A 26,582-nucleotide genomic window follows, 5' to 3' on the forward strand; every position below is an offset into this window, starting at 1 on the left:
CTTTACCAAACTGAATTTGAAGGACGCCTATTTTCATGTCGAGCTTCATGAAGAAGTTAGACATTTTACCACATGTATGACTGCAAATGGACTCATGCGTTTCAAACGATTAGTATTCAGTCTGTCATGTGCGCCGGAGATATTACAAAGGATAACGGAAACCCTAGCAGAAGAATATGAAAACAAAGTCGTTTATCTGGGCGATATTTTAATTTTTGGGTGCACTCTTAAATAACTAAAAACAATTGTTGGTAACGTCAAAAGTGTTCTTTTGAAGAACAATTTGATCAGATTTTTTTGTTAGATTTTCTTGGGTTTACGGTTGATGGGTCGGGAACTCTACCCCGACAGGCTATGAGACCTCCGACACCAAGCTGTTCAAAAGCCCAAAGGATATTCCGGTAGCTCGCAGTTTTTTGGGAATGCTGACGAACCCTTCCTTAAAAAGCTTGAAATGAAACCGCTTCGCGACTTTAATCTTAAAAACAAAGCAGAGATGCGCTTGGTCAATAGAGGATGCCTCGCCATGGGGCTTTAGAGCAATCCTGGTCCAGGTGGATCGGAAAGTTTAAAAGTTTAACGGGTTCCTAGAGCCGATATCCTCAATTGCATCGCAAGGCACTCGTCATTGTCTGGTCGATGGAACGTTTCGCATACTACACTCAGATAGTGAAGCTTTGATGTTCATGAGGAACAAAGGTTGTAAAAATGTAGGTAAAAGAATAATGTCCAGAGCAGAAGGCTGGCTTCTTCGGACGAATCATATTTGTTACGATCTCGAGCATGTAGCTGATTGTGAAAATATAGCGGATGCCGCTTTGGAATAGATGATCCTTGATATGGAACGGATGCGGAAGCCTACGAACTGTGTTCGGTTATTGCGAACCCTAGCACGATCAGTAACCAACTATTGATTTTGACTAGCGGACAGGTGAAGAAAGAATTAGTGAAGGATTGCGAGCTTAAGAGATTGTAAGATATCATCCATTTTTGAAAGAAACTGTATCTACAAGAGTATGTTTATATGAAGGAGGAGAAAATGGTGCTACTTTTAGCACTGCAACCGTGGGTTTTGCATCTGGCGCACCGAAGTCACCCTGGCATGTCCACAATGAAACACAAATTGAGGCTAGGCTAGTTAAGGCATATAATAGTCGTCTACCACCGATAGTAATGACAGAGCTGCCAACAAATCATTAGTACTATGTATATGCCTTAGTACTATGTATTTTGCATCAGCTCGGACCTACACAACTGAAAGGCATTGGTTTTAACGGATAACTACTGACGTTTTCTGGTCGCTATCTTTATGGAAAACGGACACAGCGGCAGTCAAGAGAGTTCCAAAACAAGTCTTCAACACGTATTACATACCTAAGACGCTGAAGGCTGATAATGGCCCACCGTTCAACAGTGAGAAACTGAATATGTGGCTCAAGAAAACTTGGAGAAAACTCTAAACCCAACGTAAAATTGGCACAAGGCACAAAGTTGAGAAAGCACTATTGGAAGGAAGCTCTTGCTGATTACATTACTGCGTACAATACATGGCCACATCACGTGACGAAGGTTCCGCCAGCGGAATTGATGTTCATGCAAGTAGTTTTCTACCGAATGTGCGTACAGAGATTAGGCATAAGGATGATGGAGAACTTCGTGAACGTGGTCGAATTGCAAAGTTTGATCGCAACGCACGAGAAGATCGTCATACCCAGATATCTGAAATTACGGTAGGCGATACCGTGCTGCTCGACCAGCAGAAAAAGGATAAAGCAGATACCGTATATAAAAATGCATTGTATAAGGTAACGTTCGCTGTAAAAAAAGGGTCAAAAATTGCCGATTTCCCAAAGGTTTACCCTCACATGCACCGACGAAACTATCTATAATCAATCCTCAATCAACATCAATCATAGTAACCCATGAGTCAGCAGAAAAAAAATTGACAGCTCTATCAGTCAAACTCTAACCGTGATGGCGAAAACAAAATAAATAAATGAAATGAAAATCGAAAAGATTAGAAATGAAATTTGAAATACAAAATGATGCTTCCAATTTCTGAAAAACATCTTGAAATGGTTAAAAACCATCCATTATGAGTATTTCCGGAACCGGGATGATATCCAAATGTTTTGATCTGACCGATGTGAATGAAAACATTTCGAATTCCTAGATGGTGACTTATCCACACTTAAAAAATTTTGCCAACTCTCGGCATTATTTTGTGTGACTACTCGGAAACCATCTCGGCTGAATCTGTTTTGCCGAGAATCTCGGGAAACCAGCATGTCGTTTTACGTCGAGAATCTCGGCACGCATTTGACCGCGCTCCCGGCAAATCTTACCCGTAGGCGGCAAACTAGTCTAACGACCCCTCGGTTAACTGGTAAACTGAGTGTTTTGGCAGAGTAAAGAGGCGATTTGCCAGCAGAATCCAATCGCAGACAATGTTTCCGCTAAGAATTCAGTGTTTTTTTTTTTTTTTCAAAGATAAATTATAAGCTCGATGAGTTTTAATAAGTAAAGAAATTTATTCGTTTTGAGTATTTAATGTTTAATACTCAAGAGTCTCACATCCTCTTCTTGCAGTTTTTTTTTTTGTTTGAACCGCGTCCATTTTACTTCAAGGTGCTTTTTTTTTGTTTCATGCTTGTTCACCCCAGAGACGTTTGCACGATTTTAAACTACACTCTTTCTATTCCTACCTCTGCTAACGTAGCTGCACTTCATTTTTTCGGCTTTCGGCTTGTAAACATCTGCACACTTAGATTTTTTGCCGAGTCTCGGCAATTTATTGCCGAGAACGGCACCACTGAGTGCTCGGTTAAAAAAATGACAGCTGTCACATTTTTTCGTAAATCTCGGTTCACCTAAACTGAAGTTTCGGCACAAAATATCACCGAGCTGTCATTATTTGTTTAACCGAGCGCTCGGTGGTGCCTTTTTGGTAAAGTGACCAGACGTCCCGCTTTTCGCGGGACAGTCCCGCGTAGAAAATCGTCCCGCGAAATGTCCCGCGTTCATCTAAAGTGTAATGCGCACCTTTGCAAAGTCCCGTGGTTTAAAGAAAATCGGACCACCAAATATCACATGTTTTCACTGGAACGGTTGGCGGTCTCGAATTTTTTATTTCTTCATTCACTTATTTTTCATTTTTCTTCAAAATAAAACCCAAAAAGTTGATTTTTTCGATTTTTTAGATAACACCGAATCTTGACGTTTTATGCATTTTTAAAACATTTGACATCAAAAGAATCGATAGCGACAACTGTCTCAGTCCAGTCCGATATCGAAATAAACGTTTTATGAGCTTCATCAGTCAAAATAGGGAAACTTGGACCGCTTCGAGGCATAACTTTTCGAAGTCCAATTGAGTTGAACTTTTGTATGAGAACATTGTGCAAGTATACGAAACTTTTGAACCTTACTACAAAACGAAATTCAAGCGTCATTTTTTCTCATACAAGACAAAATTTTCCCATACAAGTCAAGTCACTGCCACCCTTCTATGCATGTGTAATTTTTGATCATTTCGAAGAAAAGTATTAAAACCAAACCACACAACCCCCCCCCCCCTCGTCTAAAAATTGAATTTATGTCCCGCGCTCAAACCCTAGCTATCTGGTCACTTTACTTTTTGGCAATAAATTACCGAGACCCGGCAAAAATTTTCAAGTGTGTATGTAGTTTGCACTAATATAGTAAAACTTTCTTCTGCTTCCCTTGTGTTCGTACGTAACACGTTTGCATAAATTTGTACAAAGAAAAATGGCGGCCAACTCGTTCATAAGAATTACAGCTGTGTTACCAAATCTTGGCAGCAAGCAAAGTTCGTGCCGAAATATCAGTAATGTTTTTGCTGACCTCCACATCAACAGTGTTGAACGATAAATTCGGCAAGAAAATTAGACGTGATTCGTCAAGCTTGGCTTTTTAGTGAAGTCTCGACAAAATACTCACCCTTATTCTTGTTTACGGCCGTATCGCTTTCGTACGAAAGCAGCAGCGGCGTACGAATGCGGTACGAACACATACGAATCCGATTCGTTCTAACCAATTCGAGCTTTCGAACATCGTTGCTTTCGTACGAACGTGCCATTCTTGTTTACGTACGTATGCGTATCCGTATTCGTTTTGCTCTCGTTCGCAAACGTCAGTCAAAAGTTGCGAATCGCTGTACGAATCGCTGTACGAATCGCCGGCGCCGGTAGTTTTTTCTCGTTTTTCTGCTGTTTTGTGCAAGTTTTATTTTTTGAAAAATCGTATAAGCCGAAGAAAATTTGTTTTGTGAAGTGTGTGCAACATTTGCGGTAATCGATTTCTAAAAATTTTCCAGTTTTGGGAACGGAATACCGCCAGTCGAAAGTTGCGGATGGCTGTACGAATCGCCGTCGCCACGGGTTTTTCTCGTTTTGTGTTTTTGAAAAATCATTTGGCTGAAAAAAATTTCTAGCTATGCGAAATGTGTGCAACATTTTCAAGAAAAACATATGTGACATGGATTTTTAAAACAGTTTCCAGTTTTGCAAACGGAGCAGCAACGTTAGTCAGAAATTGTGGATCGCTATACGAATCTTTTTAAAAATCGCCGGCGCCGGTAGGTTTTTCTCTATTTTTTTTTTTGCTGTTTTGTGTTAGTTAACTGGAAAAATCGAATGAGCCGAAGAAAATTTATTTAGTGGATTGTTTAATAAATAAACGTTATCGATTTTCTAAAATTCATTTTGGTAACGGAACGAAACATCAAAGTCAGTCGAAAGTTGCGAATCGCTGCGAGAATCGCCAGCGCCGGTAGTTTTTCCTCGTTGTTTCGCTGCTTGGTGTTGGTTCTTTGAAAAAAATTGAATAAGTTGAAGAAAATTTGTTGTTTCGTGAAGTGTGTGCAACATCCAGAAAAACATCCAGGATTTGTGACAATCGATTTTTAAAATCTTCAGTTTCAGAAACGGAACACCGTTAGTCGAAAGTTGCGGAAACGAATGTACGAATCGCCGTCGTCGCGGGTTTGTTTCTCGTTTTCCTGCTGTTTTGTGTAAGGTTTTTTTTTTGAAAAATGGCCGAAGAAAATTTCTAGTTTAGCGAAGTTTGTGTAACATTTTCAAGAAAAACATTTGTGACAATGGATTTTTTAAAATCTAAATGAATCGCTATACGTATCTCTCTACAAATCGACGGCGCCGGTACTTTTTTCTTGTTTTTTGCAAGTTGCAAATGTTTGTACAAATCGCTGTCGCCGCGGGATGCTTTGGTTGTTTTGTGTGAAAAAATCGAATAAGTTGGACATTATTGTTCTAGTGAAATGTTCAGTGCTAAGAAACCATGCGGTAATTAATTTAAAAAATGTTGGAAATTGAGCACAGCCGATAGAAATTTATTGAGGTTTGCCGTTAGTTCTGGGAGAATGGCGATAAAAAATTTATAAGTCGCTACCATAAATGTACTAATTATCAATAATCTGCCGAAAATTTGGATCGTCGGGAACAGCAAAAAGTCAACCACCAAGTAGATTCTGATTGGCGCAGATAGTTGACTGGGTAACATGATATAGGATAATCAATTTAACATTACTTAAGTGATATAGATGCCGATGTGTATACTAGGTAATTAGTTCGATTAAAAGTGTTGGAAACTAATAATGTTTAATTTTATTGATATGCAGGAATAATCGATCAGGAGCTACTGGAAATTACTTAAAGTCAAATCGAATCACGATTCTCCTTCCGACAAATATTTATACTTGCTATGAGAGATAACTTTGCTGGGTAAGCTGTTTTTAACGGTTTTAAATTAAGGTTTTTTTTTGTTTATTACATTATTAGCATAACTGTTTCATGTTCTTGTTTTCGTAGGAGACTAAGAATACAACAAAGGAACCAATTCCCTCGGATGCTTCACAAAACCGCGTGCTTCAATTCAGAGAGCTGGTTCCGTTTAGTGTTGATCAAAATACAAATGCCGTATAATTTAATTTAATTTTATCAATAATAATAATGAATTAATTTTAATTATTTTCATAATCGATTGTTATATATATCTAGTTATGGTTCTGACGTGAAGCACTTTGGTTTATCTTCCGGGAGCGTAAATTATTTAATAAAGGTGATTGACATTAGAACGCAATCGCAAGTTCGAGTTTTTTCCCAGCAATAATTTTTTTTAACAACAAGTTTAACGAAAGTATTCATATTTGTGATCGAAAAACTAGAAAAAAAGCCTATTTAGATCTAAAAAGATAAAAAATCAATCAACTGGTTCCAGAGGCGTCGCGTGGTTGATTTCGTCACATGTGCACCGAACATTTATTTAAGTTCTTTTTCCTTAAATTAAAGAAGCAAATCAAACCTAAGTGATTGATGCTTTGAATTAAAGGGTGTCGCTAGTATGCTTACTTGTTTTTATAGGTTATTATATTTCGATAATTGCATATGCTCGGATATTAGGGAATAGTGTACCTGTGCAGTGCACAGGTGGACTCGACGCCATTAATTGGTTAAAAAATTATGGATGTTTGAAAATAAAATACTGCGAATAAAGCCGTTTTTATTGGGCACCCTATTATTAGGTTTAATTAAATATTCACGATGTCAGCATTGCAAATTGTTTCTCTCAAAAAGCCCTAGAAGTCGTTCAAAGATAGTTTTAATGTAACAATTTAAATAAAAGCAGTAAGAGCGAAAAATTAGTTTTTTGAATTTAAATCAGTTATTTTCAAAGATAGAGGAACCCTTTCTTTTAAGTTGTTAATAAATCAAGCAGCTATAAAATCGTAGAACAACTTGTTCTACTAACCATAAAGATAAAAAAGCTAGATAGGATATCCGTTCTATTATCGACAGGTTTTATCTATTAGCGTCAGGGGGGGTAAATGATGTCCTAGAGCGTCAGTTTCTTGCATGATGGCTCATCAAAATGCAGAACGTCTTTCTGCAAAAGGTAAGTTCTCTATGACTTCATTAACCCCCCGGACGATAATTGGACAAACCTGACGACAATAGAGCCGATACCCTACTTATTATTATTTTTGATCATTTTTCAATAAGCGCTTTATCATAAGTACCGTGGAATGGGGTGAAATTGATCAGTGGGGTGTAATTGATCACCTGAAAATTCGGAATAAAAATTCTAATCACACGATACTAATCTTACAACACTAGGCAATGTTTACGTGTCATAAAATGTAACTTTTGAAAAATCCACATACCTGTCAAAGTTAACTCTTGCATGCCCAGTGCTGTTTCACAAATTTTCGAAAAATTCTTCTAACTCAGTCAAAACTCAATCAAATTTAATCAAACAAGTTTCCAAATATCAAAAATAGTATTGAATTTACTTAAAGTAATCTAAATTAAGGGTTAATTACGTTAAATTTGGAGAAGTGAGTAAAGTTTGATAAAAGTTCAAAATATATTTTTCAACAATGATTATTTCATACCATCAAAGTAATATCACAGATAACAGACATCCAAGCTAGAACAAAAAACTCCAGAAAGCGTGTGTAAGATTTCAAATTCTTACTCGTTTGGAATGCTAACGACATCTTCCTGCAACTTGCGACTTTAACCACTTTAGTGATGGCAGCGCTGGTTTACGGTCAAAGCTGACAGACGCATGAAAATTCTTACAGATTATACAGTCGCTGTTTATGCAACGATATAACATAGATTTTGTGAGGTTTATGTATTTGTTTTTTCAAACCAACACTAAAACAAACAAATTTATCGCAAATATACAGAGGGATTGAATAAATAAGTCGATAATGTACACATTACGACTGCTCAAAATTTCTACATTTAAAAACGGCAACCATTCTCATTGCGATAATATCGATAAAAGCTGTAAAACTATCGATTTTATCGAATCATTGACCACTAAGTGTTCTTAGCGCCACCATACTGCGTATTGCGACATGCTAAAAAACCGTTGCGTCTTTTTACGAATGAAGCAAAGTTAGCTTGGATATCTGTTATCTGTGGTAATATGGATGAATTCGCAGAAAATTATAAAGATTTTCATTTCAGAGCTAGTTTTTGAACTTTTGCAACAAACCAAATTGAAATCGATCTAACGGTGATCAAATGAGCGCAAGTTTAGCAAACTGCAGCTTAGGAACCACAATGAATAATTTTTAACCTGAAATATCGTTATTTTCGTTTCCAAACTAACTGTGGTTGATATTTTCCAGTTCAGGAATCATCATATATCATGAACATATAGAAAAAAAGCACATTTCCAATAGAATGTATGGATTTTGCGGGTGATCAATTTCACCCCGATTTATCTCATAGTACCTCATAGAATTCTCGAATTTATTTCATGAAGTAGACGATGGATATTTCACCAATAGCCATAGAGGATTTCGGGAGCACATAACAGTACTTGTTTTAAATATATACTACTAGCTGACCCGGCAAACTTCGTCTCGCCCTTTTTTGTGTTCAATTTAATGGTGCTTATTACGGGAGTCACTTCACGGTGAAACCAGAGTGAAGTGAACAAAATCCTATTACGGGACTCAAGTAAGTGCGAAAAACGTCGCAAAGTGACATCTGCCGCGGAATCCGGGTTATTATGAGTGTCATAGCACCAATAATTCTAAACATTTCAAAGCCATTGATTCCTTGCGATTTGTTTATGGGGCCGCAAATAGGAGGGGAGGGGGTGTGTGCAATTTTCTTACGTTATCTTACAAGGGAGGGAGGGGGGTAAATTGATTATCTTACGTAAGAAAAATATTGTTAATGCTGCTGTGCAAATAACCATATTCATGAAGGTGTGGACAGTGAAATTCCTAAAAAGGACTATTAACTCGAATAAGGACCGAAGGGGAAACGAAGTATTGTACTTGCTTCAGGATGATAAAACTAAAGTTCAAATCTAAATCTGCTGGCAGTAATATCTTACTAGGGGGGAGGGGAGTATCAAAAAATCTTACAATGTCTTACGAGGGAGGGAGGGGGGTTGAGAAAGTGAAAAAATATGCTTACGTAATTATTGAACGGCCCCTATAGTCCTCTCACAATAGATCTACGATTCTGGTCGCAGTGAGGAAGTCCATACAGGAAATAATAATAGTCTGCAGATGCACGACGAATCAGCCATAGGATATGATCAAAGTCGAACGACAAATCGTTTGAATTGGTTGGTTTCATCGGAATGACAACGTCCTAGACTTTTGGCTTTTGTACATCACCTTTATTTTGATTAGGGTAAGGAACGGCTTAAGCAGTAGCGCCTATTTTAATCAGTCGAAGAAAACTGGCCTCAAACTCCTGCATTTTGATCAATATCGACAGTTTCAATGATGGAAACGAAAACTTTGATTGTCTAGCTGCCTTACGAATATAAGTAATACCGTTAATCACAAAGAAATCTGTGAACGATTGCAATTGAAACAAATCAACCTATATTGCAGCCATTCAGGAGCCACTTCAGGTGCTGAAAAAAAACACCTGCAAAACAGATGGAAACTGCTTAAAATAGGTTCGGGGTGATTGGAATAGTGACCCTCGATTCGTAACTTTGATTCACGATTGTCAAAGTTTGCTAACTTAGTTTCACAATCTGAAAACAAGTTCTGATAGAGAAAACGATAGCGAACAGATTGATTTACTACTGTTTGAGTTTCACCCAACACATTTCGAGTATTTCGTCTGAATACACAGGCGGTTCCTAAAGCTGCTTAAAATATATTCCCTACCCTATATCCATATTGGTCATTTTCTTTTTTTTTGGTCGTCGGTCATTTTTATCTGTTCTTGCATCAACCTGATTCCGGAAATACCCATATTGCGTGGTATTCAGTTATTTTCGTTGTTTTCCAGAAACTGCGAGTGGTCATCTTCGAATTCAAAATGGTGTTCAGGGTCAATGCTTGGCTTCTATGCATCATCTCAATTACGTAAATATCCATATTGAGAAGTGTTCGTTCATTTTTGGCAGTTTCCCAGTAGTTGCCATCTTACAATTCTAAATGGTGTCTGAGGTCAATTTTTAGCTCCCTGCATCATTCTGGTTCCGGAGATACTCATATTGGATGGAAATCGACCATTTTTGGCTGTTTTCCAGAAACCGGAAGTTGCCATCTTACAATTCAAACTGTGTCTGAGATCGATTTGTGGCTTCAGTGCATCATCACGATTCCGAAAATACCCATATTGGGTGGTATTAGGTCATTTTCCGCTGTTTTCCAGACACCGGAAGTCGCCATCTTAGAATTCAAAATGTCTGAGGTCGATTTGTGGCTTCAGTGCATCATCACGATTCCGAAAATACCCATATTGGGTGGTATTAGGTCATTTTCCGCTGTTTTCCAGACACCGGAAGTCTCCATCTTAGAATTCAAAATGTCTGAGCTCGATTTTTGGCTTCAGTTCATCATTACGATTCCGTAAATACCACTGCTCTGGCCAATGAAGACGTCGGCTACGACCAAAAGTTGTAGATCTCTAAATTCTATGCAATTTACAGAATATACAAAATTTCTAACTCTTAAAGTTTCAAAGATCTACGAGTTTTTATAAACTTTGTCTGAATTTCACGTTTTATTGTGATAATTTTATGAGTTCACGCGAAATAATTTCTTACAAATTTTTTCTCGATAGAAATTGAATTATTACGTCGTTTTCTTCCGAGTACAAAAGTTTTTGAAGCACTTAAGTGAAAATATTACACAAAATTTGTTAGCAGGTATTAGCAAACCATGATTTTTTTAAAAAATTGTCCATCAAAAAATCTTTATTTTTTCAAATTATGATAAATGTGTTTTTGTGATACTTCAGTTTGAATATATTCATAGGTTTCATGTAAAAATACAATTGCTATGTATTTATTACATGGAATACACGGACCAGTATTCTGAAACTCTATCCAACGTATTTGCAGTCTTAAGCAAAGTTTCTCAGTGTAATAAGAACACACGCTAGAGCTTTTCAGTTTTCGACAGTTCAGAAAATTTTATGTAACTTCGCAGAAGAATATATATATATATATATATATATATATATATATATATATATATATATATATATATATATATATATATATATATATATATATATATATACTAGTTAAACGTTCCCGGCGATGCTCGGGATCAAAGGTTTTAAATTCAAGAATCATTTTTTATAATTCATTACTGCTTTAGCACAACTTACTTAAAAAATATTTCACATCTTATAAGTTCATCATCACTTTAAATACTTCAATATTTTGAGAACAGAACACACATAAACTGGAAGTCGCCATATCGGATTACCAAACGACGTATGGAGTACCACTTTCGGAATTATTGAAATGGTTGGCCAAATACCACTTTAGGTTATTTTTCTGAAGCCGGAAGCCGCCGTTTTGGAAAATGTTGTGTTGAGTCTTCCCAGTTTCGAATATACCTATACTGGGTGATATTCGGGCTATTGGACAATCGTTTACAGTAAACCTTTTTTTTTGGAAATTAACTATTAATTATTTCTCCTCTATAATGAAATCTAAAGAGATGCTTGTGATTTTTTTCAAAACGAAAATGTTTGTTGGTGTCAAAGGAACACGTCTGAGAAGAAGTAAGGGTTTTCTGATAACTAACAATTGTGCTTTAATCCACAAAACTATGTAGAAAATAAAAAATGACTTTCAATGCTTAAGACGCCTCCTAATCTATGTTCAAACCAATGAAATGAAACCTTTTCTCCAGCTGAATGTTCCAAGATCTAGTTTGGGTGAAGTTAAAAAAGTAAATCAAATCCCGTAATGTGTTCCTATTCACAAATCTACGAATACACTAAAGTCGCTTTTTACGCGGGGGATACGTGCCTCGTAAAAAAACCGCGTAAATTCCGGAATCCGCGTTAAAAAAACGCATAAATTCCGGAATCCACGTAAAAAAAAACAGCGTAAATTCCGGAATCTGCGTAGAAAAAGCCGCGTAAAAAAAACCCGCGTAAAAAAAACCTTGTATAAAGCGACCTTAGTGTACATCAGAAATGTAAATTTTTTATGCTCGGCTCGCACTGATTCAAAACATGGATTTTTCTGCAAAAAAATATTTGGAACAATTTATTGAAATCACATGTTTTGAATTTTGATTCAGATGCGATTTGAGCTTATGCTTAAAAAGTCTAAGTTTTACATGTATTATATGTTTTTCAAAAAAAAATCAAAGAGAGTATTTTAAGGTGTTTCTTTGCATGCAGAAAATCATCTTCAAAAATGCTTCGAACATATGTAATTTTTTGAGTAATATGTCAACTTTTAGCAATAAGATACGTGTTATTTTTTCTCAAATGTCTCTCCTGAACATTAACAAACATTTTAATGAAAAAAGGATCTCATGTCATCGCTTTGAATTTTGGTTTAGAGGTAAATTTAGCACAAAAAGTCACAATTTTGCATGTTTTACGTAGTTTTGTGAATAATATCTCAAATTTTAGTAATAAGCTATTAATTATTTTTCCTCAAATGTCTTTACTGAACATTAACAAACATTTTAATGAAAAAAGAATCTCATGTCATCGCTTCGATTTCGAATTTTGATTTAGAGGTAAATTCGGTAATTTTGCATGTTTTACGTAGTTTTGTGAATAATATCTCAAGTTTTAGTAATCAGATACTAATTATTTTTCCTCGAATGTCTTTCCTGAACGTAACAAACATTTTAATGAAAAAAGAATCACATGTCATCGCTTTAAATTTCGATTTAGAGGCAAATTCAGCTTGAAAAGTCATATTTTTGCATGTTTCACGTAGTTTTATGAATAATATCTTAAATTGTAGTAATCAGATACTAATTATTTTTCCTCAAATGTCTTTCCTGAACATTAACAAACATTTCAATGAAATAGGAATCACATGTCATCGCTTTGAATTTTGATTTAGAGGCAAATTCAGCATGAAAAGTCATAATTTTGCATGTTTCACGTAGTTTTGTGAATAATATCTCAAATTGTAGTAATCAGATACTAATTATTTTTCTCCAAATGTCTTTCCTGAACATCAGCGAACATTTTCCGGTTAAAAAATCCTTACGTCACCGCTTATTTTTCTGATATAGAACGATTTTAAATGATGATGATTACTGTACAACACAGATACGGAGGGAATAATATCAATAAGATCAAGCGTTACGGAATTCCATTTTTATATAGTAGATATATATATATATATATATATATATATATATATATATATATATATATATATATATATATATATATATATATATATATATATATATATATATATATATATATATATATATATATATATATATATATATATATATATATATATATATATGTATATATATGTGATTATTGAGCTAAACTAAGTTCGAAACATACATATATCAAGTGATGCTAAACTTTTCGGGGTGTTGCAATATTCAAACTGGATGTTGCAATACGCAGTAAAGCGATTCTAAACTTATGACGGGTAGTGTATATAAGGTACAAGCTAGAGTAATTTTTCTAACCTTACGAAAGCATGCATGCATGTTTAGCTCAAGATGGTTTAGTGCTACCTTCAAAACTCAAACCTTTTTAATATTCATATTTTTGTATACAAAAATCGGCATCAAATAGTTTTGAAAGGCTGCTTACATACTATTACATACGAAAGTTTGTGCCCTTAATGGAAAGTCTGAAGATATTTATTTCATCGTATGGAACTGCCACTTGCGTAAAATTGCGTAATTTGGAGAGGGCTCACGTGAAGGTATCACCAAAAATATCGAAATATGTCAAATAACTTTTTTATTTTAGGTGATTAGAAAAAACAATGCTTAGCATAGACATGCATTTTTGGATGGCTTAAAACTTTGTAGAAGGTTTAAAAAATAGAAGAGAAATCTAAGAAAAAAGTTATAACGGCAAAGTGTCTAGTTTTGATATCAACTAAAAGTTTGTCGAAGACACCACTCGTCTATCTCAATCTGATGAAAAAGTAAATTCTCTATCTCACTTTTGGGTGGATTGATCACTCATCTTTCTAGAACGAAATATGCATTTTTGAATACATTGAAACTTATCCGAACATACATTATGGCTATGATCAACATTTATATTGCTATTCAATTAATCGCATGAAAACGGCAAAATAAAACACTGTGCGATGTGACGAGAGAAATGTTAAAATCATTAAGCATCCTGTGTTTCAACAAAATGTCCCGTCTAGAAATACATCCAACGAAACGTGTCCAACGCCTTTGAAATGCCCCGCGGTTTCAACAGAATTGAACCACCTATGTCATATTTTTTCACTGCGACACTGTGATTCTTAGACTATCATTCTACAATCATTCTACTCATTTATCTGCCTCTTCACATCTATAACAGTTAAATCAAAGAAACGTAGGTACTAATATTACGCTGTCGAAACTTGATCTTTCTGTTTGTTGGACACAGACTTTGCGGCCAATTATTAGTATACAGAACAATTGCGGAACTAACGCTCCGATTTTATTATAACAATCTCTCCCAGGGTGGGTTTTAAAGCTATGACCACTGGCTTGTTAGGCCAACATCGTACCTTGAGACAAGCTAGGAGGTCTTAAGCTTAGATCAAATTTGTGCCGAAAAAAGGGTGTCCTGATTTCTACCTCTGACTAGATGGTATCCCTATACAGTAAGGTCGCTTTTTACGCGGTTTTTTTTTTCACGCGGGTTGCTTTCCTCCATTATTCAAAAACGGTACAAGATATCGACCTCATTCCAATCACGTTTTCCGTTTTTGGCCACGAGTGATCATATATCAGTTTTCACAATTTTGGTGTAAATACTCAAAATTTAAAATAATGCATTTTGGTCTCTAGATTTGCCACTATCATATTCAAACGAGATTTTAACGTTTTCGGACGGTTTTCTTTGTTATATTTGCAACTCAAAAAAGTCGTTTTTCACGCGGGCCCATACAAATTTGGAACGCATCCCCCGCGTAAAAAGCGACCTTAGTGTACATTCGTAGTACTAATAATTAGGAAATCGGAACAGTTGTTACACTGTTCAAATAACAAAATGCCTACAAATTGTCATTCCTACACAGTGATACATGTCTTCAAGAAACTGGAAGTTGTGTCCTCTCAACCACCACGAAGTACTTTTTCTTGATCAAATATTGGTTAACTAATTTGATAACTTCGAGTCAGTGTGCAGTTCCACTTTAAGCCTTGTTGAGTTTCTAAACATTTTGGCATAAGTTAGCTCACCTTCGATTATCTTGATTAATTCCATTATGGTGCCTGATCGAAGCATCGTTGCATTTGCCTGAGGTACTTGTAATGAATTGCACCAGCACATTTCGCAGTAATATTAATCGCAAACTGTGTGGCAAATACTGTTCCTTAATCAAATCAATCTTGACAATCAGCCGCACTAAAATACGACTATTCCTCGGTCACATAGTCGATCAGGTTGTTCATTTTTCGACAACAAAAATTGTCGATGTGTACAACAAAAATTCAATCCACCTCCGGACAGGTAGCAGGAATTTAATTCAAAAATAAGATCTCAGAATAGTAGGCGAAGCATTATTTATTTTTCATTATCTGTCACTCACAGAGGGTCTGACAAAAATTCCTGCATGGTATTAACAATTCACCCTTTAGGGAAGTGCCCTACTTAGTCCTGGCCGATCGCTAGGATTTAACAATAGTACTAAACTGGCACGACACAGGGCGGCCTAACGCAAGTCCCGTCGCTGCTGTTTGCCATTGATGATGTTCTTCAAGATACGTTGCTCAGTGTCGGCTGGTTCTGAAATTTAACACAAAAAAAAACTCTTAGAAAAAGTGGTCCACAAATTCGCGAGAAAAAGAAACAACGTTCACACACACACGCGTTTTGGCTAGTGGGTGTAGTTAATTAAATATCAGTTGTTAATTTTCTTTAGAATCAAACTTACCTGATGCTTAGGCCGCTTGTAGGCCAGGCTAATTTCCTTATCGGCGAGCGTCTTTTTGTGGACCAATTTATAACAATGGAACGAGCACAAGTTGGTCGTGCTGTGTGACTCCTATAAAAAGTAGTTTTTTTGAGAATGAAGAAAAACTATTCTGCAACAAAAGAACACTTACTGTGAAATTACTCTGTCGTAGCACTATCCATATCTGTCGGCTCACACCTGTTCACCCTTTCACTTATTACAATATTCACCAAAATTTAGCAAAATAAACTGCTCAAGTATGCTGTCCAAGTCGTTCAAAAAACGTAAACAGTCAAGTTTTAATGCATTATGCAGGCCCATGACCCGCTTATTGTTTTTGCATCGGAGTTTGTAAATTTGGTTCCAATTGCATATTTCGCCAAACAAATTCTATTTATAAAAGGAAAATTTTAAGTAACCGCGATAGTCTTGTGTTGTAGGCATACGTTAACTATAAATGTTTCTCAAAAAAGACCATTTTATTATGCAAATTATAATAAAAACATATTTCATTTTCATTCATAAAAAAAACTGTTTGCCGTCAGGAGCCTCGCTCAATCGGCTTGACACACTTGACATTTCTCTCCTGACATTTAAACCTTTTTAACCCTTAAGTCTAGACATCAACCGTTTTTGCATAGACATCCACCTTTTTCGTATACGTATCGCATTCGTATGCGATACGAATGGATTCGTATGGTCTTTGTACGTAAACAAGAATGGCATTTTCGAACTCATTCGAATCCAAACTTTCGTACGAATGTTGGATACGAACGTAAACAAGAATGAAGGTGACTATCTTTTGTCAACCGATATTTCTTTGCTGAAATATCGGGGGAACCTCAATTTGTCGAGTGTACTAAAAAATTTTCTAGTCGAGCTCGAGATCCAGTTTTAACCCTGGAAAGATAGTCTGCGTCAATTGTAGAGCAACATTACAAAAGGATCTATCTGCTCTGATCGATCGGTTTCTTCCAACCGCCACGGCATATTTAACACGTTTCATGATATGTCCTTTACACCATTGATAGCGAAGAATCTAATCTAGCTTTTAAAATAAAAACCACGTTGGGAATAGTTACTCTAGCTGAGCTATTAAACACATAAAAAGTCAATCAAGAAAATCGATGAAAGTAGATAGACCCTTTTGACATGTTGCTCTACAATTCAACTCGTCGCTTTAAGCAATAGTGCGCTCTTTTCTTCTAACAATTGCGTCAATTTTTTCTCGTTTTTTTATTAATCAATAAAGAAATTTTCAATCCTACATTCTGGTTTTTGTTATTAATCGTTATGTTAACACCGTTGTGACCGTTCGTTGCTAATTTATTTTCAATCATTTGAAAGTCGGGCGTCAATTTGACATATTATTATCCTTCTACGCAAATCAAAATATGACTATATTTTCAAGGTTAAGTGTATGGTTTTTGGAAAACAATCTAAACTGGTCAAATTAAAACCCGAAAACTTAACTTTGAATGAAAATTGGTTTGACTTTTCAATCCTGAATCAAAATCCCGAATCCCAAATTTTTTTAAATAATTTACGAAGATTCGAAATCAACAAATTCCAGGGAAAGTTCAACTCTTCTTTCTAATAATATAAAATTTAATGCTTACTTTGCAAATTCTTAAATTTGAATTCTAAATACCTTGAAAACGGATGCATATCTGAATCTATTCTCTTTAAAATAATTTTATATAAGGCTGATTCAAATTTTGAATAGTTTTTTTGTCCACGATTATCAAAGTTAGCTAAGGGGAGAGCAAAAAATAAATAACAGTGAGAAGAAAAAAGAGGAATAGCTTTAATAAAAAATTGTGTGCAAGTTACGACGTGTGTAACTTGCATGCAAAAGTGTGTTGAAATCACATTATTATTATTGATCATTTGGCTTGCCTCTTGATGATACTTTCATTGGACCTGTTTGTTGCTAAATTCAGCATATACGCCAATAAAAGTCAATAATATTAACAAAACTGCTTGAACTTTTTTTCTTCCCCTTTCAATTTTCAACATTTTTGAAGGGGCGGAGGGGGATGAAAATGAAATTTGTATCGGCCTAAATATCTCGAAAAATTTGAAAGTATTTTTTTTCTTACTTAAACTACAATAAAAATTTGTCTTTTATTTCTCCATTCTGAATTTTTTACCGAAAATGTAGCGATTACTTTATTTTTAAACACTATCGCTTTTGTACAGAAAAGTTTCTCAGACAGTTGTAGGAAACTACTACTGATTGATATCTGAAAATACATATTGTGTAAAAAAACTTTCTACTAGAATTTTTACAAAACCTTTGAATTTTTATCCAAAAACGGATTGTTGTTCTTTTTTTTCATTTCAAGGCAGCTGAAGTTATAACGACACTTAGGGTAAAATATTCTGGATAGAGAAATGAAAGACAATTTTGAATTCAAAATATCAGGTATCTTAGATAAAAAATTTAGATGACTGAAACTCTTCTGAAACTCAACCCAAAACTCTTCTGAAAAAGCATTTTCAAAGAAAAAAAACTCTAGCAAAAAGTTTTCCATGTATATAAAACATTTTCAACGACGCATTTTTTCGCTCTACTTTCTGCAGAACATAATAAAAATCTGAAATAATTTCAGAGATTCTTTCGCGGTTGAAATGAAAAATTTAAAACTATAATGTGTAACATTTTTAAAATAGAATGTAACAGCTTGCAGCTTGAACATTTAATCGCGATCAACAATTATTCGATTGAGCTTTATTATTCGATTTAAGAATTACTAGTTTCTCCAATTTCAAATTATTTCCTATTTTTAATTTCTGTGCGTCAATCTGAGGGAAAAAATAAATAATAATGATTATTGCAAATTTCATCCTCGTTCGCTATTAGTCAGCCTATACACCAGAGAGACGCCGAGATACTCACCGTTAAGGCAACTTTCAACATCAAAACGGGCGAGTTGTATAATTTTGCATTGCCGTTACCCGTTTTGATGTTGACAGTTGCCTTAACGGTGTGTGTCTTGTCATTTCTCTCATATACAGGTTCCCTATTCGCTAGGCGAAATAAGACCTCATTTAGAACCTTACAAATTCACATACGTCAGCCGAGTAGATTGCAAACAGCGCACCCCTACGTCATCATAACAAAACAGCTGACTCAAGCGAGCAGCACACTCTTTCGCTCTTATACTCACCGTACTCCAAAAATCACACATTTGACAGTTCTCTCTTTCTCTTCTGAAGCTAACTGTCGTTCGCCTTCAAATCGCGGTGGCAATTTGTTTTGGTTTTCTAATCAAAAGTCGCTGTTTGGTGATTTCGAAAATCGAATAATCTTATCGTGGTTTACAAACAGGAATAATTTCAATCTAGTGTTGTGATTTAGAGTGTGCGCGAGAAAAAGTGCAAGTGAACGATGGCAGCCAGCACGACGGACAGTTTCGGTTTCAATGGGTTGAAAATTTTCGAAGTGGCTCGCGATTGCCTGCCGGATGAGCGCAAGAAGACGCAAAATCTGCTGGAAACCAAAGACGATATGCTGTTCGTGTGGAACTCGAAGAACTGTTCGGTGCTGACGCTGAACTGGCGCGCGGCCAACGTCAAACGGGACGAGCAGACCAAGTATCAGGTTGGTACGGTTGTGGGAATGTTTCGGGATAGATTCCGCTGGCGGAACCCCTCATACATAACCTATGTTTTGTTTGGTGGCTTCATGTTATTTCTTGTTTACAATGGTTTGCCTTCGCCCGGAGAGGGAGAGCGAGAGAGACTGGATGATGGACGCTCTTGCTTTTTTTTTGCTACCAGCCTCTACTGTCTCACTAGAACGGGGCGTTCTGGAGTCAATTCAAATCTCAATGCAAAACATTATTCGAACATTTTCATTTTTAAATAACTCTCGGTTTAAGTATAATACTAGCAATGAAGTCAGGTCTAAGTAAAATCAAAATTAGGCTAAGATGTTAATGAGAAAAGAAATGGTATCTCAAATATGAAATTAGTTCTTGTAAATTTTTCAGTGAAGTAAGTAAAAAAAATTGTAAACAATTATCAATAAATTATGATTTATGTTAGGAATCATTTTACATTGATTTTCTAGAGAATTTTACTTTAAAATTGTTGAAATTTTTTTAACGAATTCGATGAAAGATATTTTTCTTTTTTTAACTTTGAGATACGTTCACGGAATATTTGTGACAGATTTGCCATAATTTATGTAGTCCGAATAATAAAACTAAAACAATGAATCCACAAAACCTCAATTTTCAATTGTTCTAACAACTTGAGATAAGGTCAATGATAAAACTCGAAAGATGATTTTGTTAGTTCAAAATAAAGAACGAAAATATACTTCTTCCGTAACAATGCAGGCTTCTAAATTCATAATAAAGTTCCTATAATGATACAAGTGAATGGGAAAATCCCCCTAAGCTTCTTTATACTTGGGCAGATAAAACGTTACCCTATATCCTATCGGTAGCTCACAATAGCCTCAGCAACCGCTACCAGGCGCTAAGGAGCCGAATTCTGACGCCAAGAAAGTGAATCCATATATCGTAAGATGAATGATGAAAAGGATCTTACACCCGCGCGAACGCCAGTGCCGCTCCAGAGACACATTTCCTAACTTCCCTGGCAGTAGTAGACTTTCATTTACTCGCTGGGCTGTTTTTGTTTATTTATAGACGAAAGCAGCTTTGACGACGACTGCTGTTCCGAAAGCACTTGTCGAACTCATTTGCTGCATCTTCTCATACTACCCCCCGCTAACACACGGCTTTAGATGGGGAAGAAAAGATGAAAGATTAATAAATATTAGTAGGAAAACTTCTGCCTAGTTTTTCGCTATGGCCTGGCATATGTGCTTCTGCAAAGCTAGACGGCACTCGCAAGGAAATCGCGTTTATTAATGATATCTTTTCATCGGTGGTCCCTAAGTTGCACAGCTGAAGAAAGAAATACTGTCGGCAAAATATTCGTCCTTTCCGGAATGAATTACCAGCTTGAGTCACATACTTTATTATTGATCCACAGGAAATTCCCTGCTGGTGCTGCTGTCTCCTCATTTAGGATGATGTATGGAAAATCTCTTTATAGAAACAAAAAACCCAAAGAGAAAACTGTGCGCCTCTATCAAAGTACCCTCCCCGCTCGCCACTCGCAAGTAGATCGTAAATTATTGACTAAATTTGCCCTCTTATCTTCATCCCGCTCCGTGAATTTGAATAATTTTGTTACGATCGTAAAATTATGAATGCAGGACAATTTTCCGGGGCTCGCACTTGCTGCCGATGGTCGGCCCATCGAAAGTGAGCAACGAAATGCGATAATGTCGATATAGATTGCCTGAGTTTGCCCGTGAAGAAAAAAACTGAAACACCGAGGAGCGGAGAGGACAGAAAAAAAAACTTGGTCACCCCCTCAGGCAAATAAATGTTAATCATTACACTTGGCCCTGGAGACGGGATGTGTTGTACCTTGCCGGTGAACAGAAAATGAAAAATCCATTATTTTTTTCCAACCGCTCATCCCGAATGGTGTGGACTAAAATGTAATAAAATTTCCTTTCTATAATTTAAATCGCCAATTTCGGCGACGAAGAACGCGCGCACAAACCGTGCACCTTTCTGGGCTAGCCATCGAGTCACCGCAGAAGAAAGAAGAGTCTCAGTCGGATTGGTGGAGTTTGCGATTGCATATAATTTAAGATTATGGCCATAAAGGCTAATTATGGCGATAAATAACTCATTATTAGTTGATAAATTGCTGCCATCGGAAATTATGAGTAAGAAGATACTTTGTTAAATTAGAATCTGTTCTTTGAGTAAAACTAATGGCTAGGAGCCATTTCGCAAGCGGGTAACTTTTAGGGACAAGCTATCAATAAAGTTGTTTGTCTAAAATTTTCAAGCAAAATTGTAGTCGATTTGGTATGATATTAGGTTATTTGATTATTCGATTTGGTATGATATTAGGTTATATTGATACGGAACAAAATTTGAGCAGCTTATTGGGTAGAAATGATTACTTTCTGCAAGCCCTACACGAAAGAGATGCGTGTTCAACGTGTAGTGATTGGACTTAAGTCTAGACATCACGCGGCTGAAGATTCGACCTACATCCAACTCCTTGAACCATGTTTTCGTCGGTACCTTAGGAGAAATGGATTGTAGCCACCGTCCCAGTTCATCTGAGTTCTATGATGATTGCCAACTATTGAGTGTTCTCTGATGTAAAATACTATAAAATTCATCATAAGCAATTGGTCTATCATAAATATCGCCATCAATCGTACTCACCTTAGCTAAAGAATCAGCCCGGAATAGAACAATGAGAAGGTACCCACGCTAAGGTAACCTGATAATTTTTATTTGGTAAAGCACTCAAAAACCGGCGTATTTTGGAAATGGCACTGAGACTGTCTGTGAAGATGAGTAATGGTCTATGGGTAGGGTTTCGATGATCCCAAGAGAGAGTACTGAATGGCAGCAAGTTTTGCGACGTACACGGAAGCAGGAGCATCGAGTTTGTGGGAGGCGGGGAAATTTTCGTGGAAGACATCGAAGCCAGTGGACTCATCTAGAATAGATCCGTCAGTCTGAAACATTTTATCACATTTCACATGTCTAAACTTATTTGAAAAAACTTAGGAATCTTGCGGTCGCAGTTGATCCGGGATACCAATGGCTTTCCAATTTTCTAACCATTTATTTTTATCTGAAAATTCTTCTTATGATATATTGTAATTAAATTATGGTCGCCTAATTTTTTAAAAATATTTTTCGGCAGCCACAATTGTTACATATAATTGGGTGGGAGAGTTCGACTGTAGATGGTATCAAGAATTGGGATGTCGGCTTAGCAGTCATTCATCTCAGAATTTAGAACGAAGTTATTGTCATTCGTCCCAACGTTTCAGCACTTATTGGTGCCTTCATCAGGGGAAACTGTTCAAAGGAGTAATTTATTAATAACTTTGCATTTTACAAAACTTTTTCCCTCGACTTACAATGATGATTGAAGATGGTATAACAGTTAACTGAACAGAAACACAAGTTAAAACCGCCACACTACTCCGACAGTGAAAATAAATTCCTCCCATCACCAAACTTATAAACGTAAGCATTAAAGTGTATTTCGATGTTTAGGCTAGTTTTTTCATGTTGTTTCAATTTGTTTAGATTGTCCAATGATAATAAAAAAAAAAAAAAAATTTAAAATTAGTGACTAGTGAACTTTAAATGCAACCACCTGACGTAGTCCGATAATCATCATTGTAAGTCGAGGGAAAAAGTTTTAATTTTTAATGATTTTGTGAAAGAAATATAACAATATTCGCCATCAAGTGCTACTGAAGAAGCATTTCCCTTAGGGGACTGGGCTTACCCCCAGTACCCCTACAAGTTTTTGCAGGAAAAAAAAATCATCAAAACTGGTATATTTCCCGAATTAAATAAAAAAAAGTAACATTGTGTCTTCTACAAAGTTTTATAAATTTTCATGTTGTACAACATTGTCGGCAATTGTAAAGCTCGAACCCGTGAGAGAAAAAAAATTAAATCGCTGCGCCATCTATGTGGCCAAATAGTGGACAAAGCATCAAATTGAGGCTTTCATTACACAAAGGAGGAAGCGTTCCACTACGGATCAAATATTTACCTTGCAACAAATTTTTAATAAATTTCAAGAATTCAACCTGTACACTTACCATATGCTCATAGACTCTAGAGCAGCGTACGACTCAGTTAAGAGAAATGAGTTATGACAGATAATGCTCGAACATGGTTTTCCAACAAAACTAATTAAACTGATTCGTGCCACCCTTGATGATTCGTGCCAGTGAGATGTCGGATGCTTTCGTGACGTTTGACGTTAAAAGCAGGGTGGCGGGCTTATAAACTTATTGTTCAACATCGCTTTGGAAGGTGCCATACGGAGGGCTGACGTGCAAGAGGGAAGCTACAAGAACAAAGCCTGTCATAAACGCTGTCAAAACGAAGTACATGAGGGCTTGTAGAGTGCCCTTCGGATGTTGGTGCTGCAGCGGTAATAGAAGGGCATTCAAAGTAGTCGACGAATTAATTTACCTGGGTACATTGACGTCGTGCCGTGAGATAAACAGGTGAATAGCGGCCGCAAATAGGACCTTCTACGGATTGCGTAACCAGCTGAAGTCCCGCTGCCTGCAAACCCGTAAAATACTAGCTCTCCATAAAACACTGATTCTCCCGGTGGCCCACTATGGCCATGAAGCATGGACACTGGAAGAGGTTGATCGGTTCTTGGTGTTTTAAACGTAGAATCTTGCGGTCAGTCCTTGGCGTGAAATTGGTGTTCGGAGCAGACGCATGAACCATGAAGTACAATATGCATACATGTACCAGGCATACAAATTGGCGAAAATAATCAAGCAAATAGAACACTGCGTTAGATGTGTGTGTCGACAAGGATGACCACTAGGGTGGGACAAAAAATAAATATTAGCTTCCATGCACTTTTCGTGTTCCTTATGGGTCCTGTAACAACGGTGTAACTTTTCAGATCGATCGGTGAAACGCCTGATTTGCGCCCGATTTTTAAAGTTTCCATACGATTTTATATGGGAAAATCCACTTTTTCAAAACTTATCCTCTAGAAATTTCCAGTTGGCTCCTAAAAATATACCGATACATGATATTTTTAGGAAATTTTCCTGGGAATAATTCTTCTGAAGACTGTAAGGCGCTACAAAATTTGTAAGAAAAGTTATTCACCTTAAACTGATCGAATGTCTGACGAACGGCTCAACATTGAATTTTTCCAGCAACACTGCTGCAGCATGCCGCTGTTGCAAACTCGACAACGTGATGAGAAACAGTTTCGCGTAGAATTAAGCTTGAAAGCGTGATATTCTGCTCATAGTATCTTCGGAGAAAAGGCTTAGAATACCAATCCCTATATTTTGATAGTATTCGTTGTGTGATTTATACCCCTAAAAGTGAGAAATCAGCTTTTTAAACACCCCTACGTAGTGAAAACATTTTCGTGTAGGATTAAGCTTGAAGGTATGATATTTTGCTCACGTTATCTTCATTATCGGAGAGCTTGCTTAAAATATTAACTATCAAGTTTTAATGTAGATTGATTACTCCCCCTAAAAGAGGGAAATAAGCTTTCTAAACACCCACGTCGTGTGACAACTTGCCAATTTAATAGATCATACCCAGGTGTCTTTCAGAAAGGAGTTTGGTAGATACATAACTACAATTTGCGCAGATACATGGCCAGCAGGTCACTACGAACCAATGAGGTATACACAGGTGAGGAAGAAGAAGACATTCGTCTGTTCTAGTAGCGAAAAAAGGTAAACAGAAGCAGGTGTATGTTGATCCGTTCGTCAGACATTCGATCAGTTTAAAGCGAATAACTTTTCCTACAAATTTTGTAGCGCCTTACAGTCTTCAGAAGAATTATCCCCAGGAAAATTTCCTATAAACATCATGTATTGGTATATTTTTAGGAGCAAACTGGAAATTTCTAGAGGATAAGTTTTGAAAAAGTGGATTTTCCCATATAAAATCGCATGGAAACTTTAAAAATCGGGCGCAAATCAGGGGTTCCACTGATCGATCTGAAAAGTTACACAGTTGTTACAGGACCCATAAGGAACACGAAAAGTGCATGGGAGCGAAAAAATTACACCAACGCTTTTTTCTCATACAACTGTGTCCCAGTCTAATGACCACGTAATGAATGTTAGAGGCGATTGGAGAATAGAAGCCCAATACCGAGTGTTATAGCAACGTGTTCTGGATTTGGCACAGGATCGATTATCGATGATAACTCTTATAGACCTACGTGATCGAGACCAAAGTGATTTGAAAACGTAGAACTTCCGCCCCGGGTGTCTGCTTTGCGTCTGCCTGGATGTAGGTTGTCCATAACCACACACATCGGTTTCGTTAATCACTCTCGATACAGTTTCCTTGCGCGGGATTTAGCCGCCGTATTTTGTTGATCACGCCGGTTCGGTGCCTTCCGGACCTTAAATACACGAAGCTCAACTTGTTTCATGGTTTGCTGAACGAACCTGGCGGAACACTTTGCCTTCAGTGCCGCGCCGCGAATCGAAAGGTTCGGATTACGGTTGAAATAACCCAACACCTTCCGGGCTTTCATAGGGTCAGCTGGGTACGATTTTCTTCCACCTCCAGCCTGCCGCTCGGTTTTCTGGTACTCCTTAAACGATTTTATCACAGTTGTATGAGTGATTCCAGTTGTCTTCCGATCCATCTAATGGTCGCAGTCGGATTTTCCATGACAGCGCGCAAAATTCTCTAGCGATTTTCTTCTTGTTTCGATGATATCTCAATAACTACTGAAATTTTGCATATGTAAATAATACAAACCAAAACAATTATACCCACCTTTTCAGCAATTTTTTCCCACGGACAAAAAAATTACACGGCTATAAATGGTGCATTTTTTTCGAGTGCAGGCCTTTTGCATTCGACGAAGACCTTGACGCCTTGATTGAACTACCTTGTAGCGCAGCGCTTGGGGTACGATGCAGTACATGATGCCGGTGGAGTAGCAAGAGTGATATCACCAAGTCAATTATGCATTACGCTCGCAATTCACATAGCCGATATGTTGAATTGATGAAGGCAAAATAGAAGGAGTAAGTCATATCAAGATAAAGAAACCCGGAAGAA

At 36.7% G+C, this 26,582-nt stretch overlaps 1 protein-coding gene and 2 long non-coding RNA genes across 3 annotated transcripts in view; 2 read left to right on the forward strand and 1 right to left on the reverse strand.

The window, feature by feature from the left end:
• The first annotated feature begins 4,222 nt into the window (after positions 1-4,222).
• Positions 4,223-6,694, forward strand: LOC129730171 (uncharacterized). The gene is made up of 3 exons (XR_008728802.1): positions 4,223-5,600; positions 5,660-5,762; positions 5,850-6,694. It is a non-coding gene; the product is annotated as an uncharacterized LOC129730171 (long non-coding RNA).
• An 8,892-nt stretch (positions 6,695-15,586) lies between these two features.
• Positions 15,587-16,647, reverse strand: LOC129731735 (uncharacterized). Its single transcript, XR_008729073.1, has 3 exons — positions 16,061-16,647; positions 15,889-15,999; positions 15,587-15,740 (listed from the first exon to the last, which is right to left on the reverse strand). It is a non-coding gene; the product is annotated as an uncharacterized LOC129731735 (long non-coding RNA).
• A 2,478-nt stretch (positions 16,648-19,125) lies between these two features.
• Positions 19,126-26,582, forward strand: part of LOC129729148 (nuclear pore complex protein Nup88) — a 156,397-nt gene continuing 148,940 nt past the window's right edge. Inside the window, exon 1 of the mRNA XM_055687632.1 lies at positions 19,126-19,516. Within this exon, the coding sequence (XP_055543607.1) occupies positions 19,304-19,516 (213 nt within the window). The 5' untranslated portion in view covers positions 19,126-19,303. The remainder of the gene's footprint in view (positions 19,517-26,582) is intronic.

This window comes from Wyeomyia smithii, chromosome 3 (genome assembly GCF_029784165.1).
Source record: "Wyeomyia smithii strain HCP4-BCI-WySm-NY-G18 chromosome 3, ASM2978416v1, whole genome shotgun sequence".
NCBI lineage: Eukaryota > Metazoa > Arthropoda > Insecta > Diptera > Culicidae > Wyeomyia > Wyeomyia smithii.